This window comes from Osmerus eperlanus, chromosome 20, assembly GCF_963692335.1.
Source record: "Osmerus eperlanus chromosome 20, fOsmEpe2.1, whole genome shotgun sequence".
NCBI lineage: Eukaryota > Metazoa > Chordata > Actinopteri > Osmeriformes > Osmeridae > Osmerus > Osmerus eperlanus.
This window is the reverse complement of record NC_085037.1, coordinates 10,408,039-10,411,968: the sequence shown is the minus strand read 5'-3', so window position 1 is coordinate 10,411,968 and position 3,930 is coordinate 10,408,039. Positions and strand designations below refer to the sequence as shown.

The following is a 3,930-nucleotide window of genomic DNA, read 5'->3' as shown; positions in this document are numbered from 1 at the left end:
CACGTACAAACAGGACATGCACACAACAGTTAGCCTACAGATATTGAAACATTTAAGGTTCGTGCTCAATGTGAGAGAGAGAGAGAGAGAGAGAAGAGAGAGAGAGAGAGAGAGAGAGAGAAGAGAGAGAGAGAGAGAGAGAGAGAGAGAGAGAGAGAGAGAGAGAGAGAGAGAGAGAGAGAGAGAGAGAGAGAGAGAAGAGAGAGAGAGAGAGAGAGAGAGAGAGAGAGAGAGAGAGAGAGAGAGAGAGAGAGAGAGAGAGAAACCGATGGAGTAGGTGGAGATAGAACAGTTAAAGGAAGTCGGAGGAGAGAGGGCTAGGGTCTCGTGTGCGTGGATGAGGAGAGGAGAATCAGAGCTGCAGCGCAAGCCCGTCAGAACAAGATATATTGGACGAGGTCGATACAAAGCAATGTATTTGGTAAATTAATACGTTTACTTGCCTGATTATTCATTTAAATGTGTTATCTTCTCATAGGATAACTTGTGTGTGAGAGAGCACAGAGTACGTTGATACTTTCACTGACAGCGCTTGTTGCTACAGATTCCATCGGTGGCAGTTTTCTTCTAGGTTTAATGTTTTAGCCATAAGTCAGTCACGATGCTGCTTATGCGTGGATACACCCTATTGCCAGTGTAAGTAAGACAGTTCATTAGTGTGATTTATAGCGTAACTGTTGCCCAAGATGTTGTTGTAGTTTATGATTCACTTTTGCGGGAGTAGAAGCCACTTTTTATGTAGTTACCAGTATGTAGTTATTATTTATTAGTCTTTGTTTCATGTTTGACCGAGGTGACAGCTAGGGTGACATTTAAGCCTATCACGTGCGTTATTTGTGTTTGAAGATTTGTTTGTTATTTAATGTAGGCCTATACATTTGCACAATTTCTGAGCAAATAAAAGTCTATTTACATGGGTATTTTAAGGTTAAGTTTGAAATGGACAGTTGTATGGTATTTAGCTTCCTTCATAGCGAGACATGTAGCCACGACCTTCCCGGCCGTGCAAAATGACGTTGTGTCCTTGGGCAAGGCACTTCACCCCTACTTGCCTCGGGGAATGTCCCTGTACTTACTGTAAGTCGCTCTGGATAAGAGCGTCTGCTAAATGACAAAAAAAAAAATATATTATATATCGAAATCTAATTTAGCTGCACCTTTTGCTTCCTGAAATGTTAAAGGTGAAAGCTTATGTTCCGTTTTCTTTTGTCTATTTGTTGTGTAGCCTATGCTATGAGTATGCTCATTGTTATTCACAAACTGCAATTATCTTTCGTTTATTAAATGTAGTACATCCTTTGCAAGTGGTCAGTTAGCTTACCACAAACAAGGCACTCGACACACGCACACGCACACTCACAAACACGCGGGTAATCAGCCCTAATGGATGAGCGGATGGGTGTGTTTGGGCTGTGATTGTTATGATTACATGTACTGCTGGTCCTAAATCAAACTGTAATCAAGCATGGAGAAATGGCAGAAACAAAACAAGCCCTCCTATAATCAGGAACGAAACCACACACCAACACACACACGAAGGGCTGATGGCCCTATTGTATAACTAGGTGTGAGTTGGATACACAGCTGGACTCATTCGTAGCCATCTCTCAATCCTCTCATTTAGAGGAAATGTTGCCCTGATTGGTTAATGCACGTGAGCCCTTATCACATTTGTGTCATCTAAAGTGTTGATTGTACTACTGGTATTGACATGAGATTAGCGTCCTGCTAAAGCATATGTTGAACTTTGAACGTGCCATCAAAAGCTTTCTCAGGTTAGAGGTGTTAATGATGACATGGTGAGTTCAGGGAGATACACCCTGCGTTGCAAGTTTTTTTTCAAAACATTTAAGCAAAGTGATGACTTCCTGGAAACTGTCAACATGCGCCATTTCTCTGTCTCCTAGGTAACATGTGCCAGAGTGCCACCCTGCCCTCATTGGTCCACTCTACAGCAGGCAGGGCCCAGCAACTCCATGGAAATGAATCCCCTCCTCCCATTTAGCTTGTTCCCTGTCTTTACGGAGGTAAGTCGTGTCAATCAACACCATCACCATAGCTACCAATCTGTCAGTTGGGTGGTGTGATGACTGGGTTGGAGTACTGGTATGTTTCTAAGAGGACTCTTAGGCACTTTGTCATTTCCTCTATTGTCAGTACACATAACTCTCTTTCAGAAAACCAGTGAATCTTACGGTGCCTTAGGGACACTGACCTCCCAGTGTCAAGCTGAGATGCACTTCTGCAGGGCACGACATGTCTATGGGAATACATTTTAGTCTTGCAGAAATGCAAAACTAAAATGTGCAACGCTTGTTAACAGCGATGCCTAGTTTCACTAGCTCCAAGAACAACTTATACCAAAGACTGGGGCCTGTAAAATGCTGTAAAATGCTTCTTCGCAACACGAAGTGACGCTTCCTCATAGCCTGTGGCCAGCTCAAACCTGCTATTTCCATTCTTTAAAATGTTACCATCTACTATCTTTTCATGTTTACGTGGTTCTCCCTGAGTAGACACAGAGAGTCTGAAAGCCACTCAGCACAGTTTCTGGTCTAATATACCCCTCTGGCGGAAAATGGGCCATTTATATTTTTTCGGCTCTCTCCACCATTGTTAGGTCATCATTTCTTCTTATTTATGTGAGATGGAAACTGTGTGCATGTGTGTGTGTGCGTGTGTGCACATGCATTTGTAGGTCCAACTTTGGCACCTGACTGAAGAGAGGTTAGTCAGGGTCTCAGTTCACTCCCATGCCATCTCAACCCTCCTTTACGCACACATCTCTCTCTTCAGCTCACCACTGCTTGACTCCCTCCTTCTCCTTTCACCCCCCTGTTCACATGCCCCTCTCCTACATCACCCTCTAAACTTTTTCACTTCAATTGTCCCTTTCCCCCTGGCAGCACTCTCGTCCTCTCCCTCTTTCTGTCTCTTTCTCTCGTCGTTTCTCTCTATCACGGTGATGTGATGATAGATGCATGTTAATTAGAGTAGAGCTGTAGATATGGAGTACTCTGCCTCTCCAAACAGCAGTGATATATTGAACTGTGGGGGTTTGGTTTCATAAGAGCACCCAGATGAGCTTAACCCTGCCTGTGTGGTCTCTCTCTCACCCTCTCTCTCTCTCTCTCTCTCTCTCTCTCTCTCTCTCTCTCTCTCTCTCTCTCTCTCTCTCTCTCTCTCATCTCTCTCTCTCTCTCTCTCTCCTCACCTTCTCTCTCTCACCCTCTCTCCCTTTCTCTCTTTCTCTCCATCTCTCTCTGTTGGTATGTGTTTTCCTGTAAATAAGCCTCTGCCCATGAGTGTGTGAGCCCGGCAGTGTGTTTGGCGCCCACATGTGGGTTGCTATGGTTACAGGAATGTGCGTGCGTGTGGTGGATTGATGGCTAATTGAGCAATGTTTGGTGTGTTCTTTGAGGAAGGAAATGCGAGAGGGTGGGAAAGCAAAGAAAGTTGTAAAGGTGTCAAATAAATGTGCTGACACCCTGTGAATTGTGTATCAGTACCAACCGTCCTAGTCCTGTCTGTTGTGTTATAGTGGTGCTCGTACATAAACCAGATGACGACCAGACAAAATGACCATGAGGTTAAACTTGCTCCAAATAAACCTTTGGTCTGTTACATTTGGCTGTATATTCAACCATACCTAACTCTAATGACCCGGAGCAACTCTGACTCATGACAGCACAGACACCCACGCCAAAATAATGAATATATATCCCAACTGGAGTCACACACACAGAATTAGTTTTATCCTTTGGCTAAACTCTCATATTACTGAAGAAAGAGTGAGAGAGAGAAATAGAGCGAGAGGCTAGAGGTGGAAAGGGGAGAGCGATGACACCATGACCGCAGGTGGTATGGCACATCAGAAAAAGTGACTGTGTGTGTGTGAGTGTGTGAGACAGATAAAGAGAGAGAGAGAGA

General features: G+C 44.1%; 1 protein-coding gene across 1 annotated transcript in view; it reads left to right on the top strand.

Annotated features, from left to right (window-relative positions):
* Positions 1-358: 358 nt before the first annotated feature.
* The window catches only part of LOC134040985 (zinc finger protein 385D-like), a 9,830-nt gene continuing 6,258 nt past the window's right edge, over positions 359-3,930 (top strand). The window contains exons 1-2 of the mRNA XM_062487205.1: positions 359-398; positions 1,908-2,027. Coding sequence (XP_062343189.1) covers positions 1,977-2,027 — 51 coding nt within the window. The 5' untranslated portion in view covers positions 359-398; positions 1,908-1,976. The remainder of the gene's footprint in view (positions 399-1,907; positions 2,028-3,930) is intronic.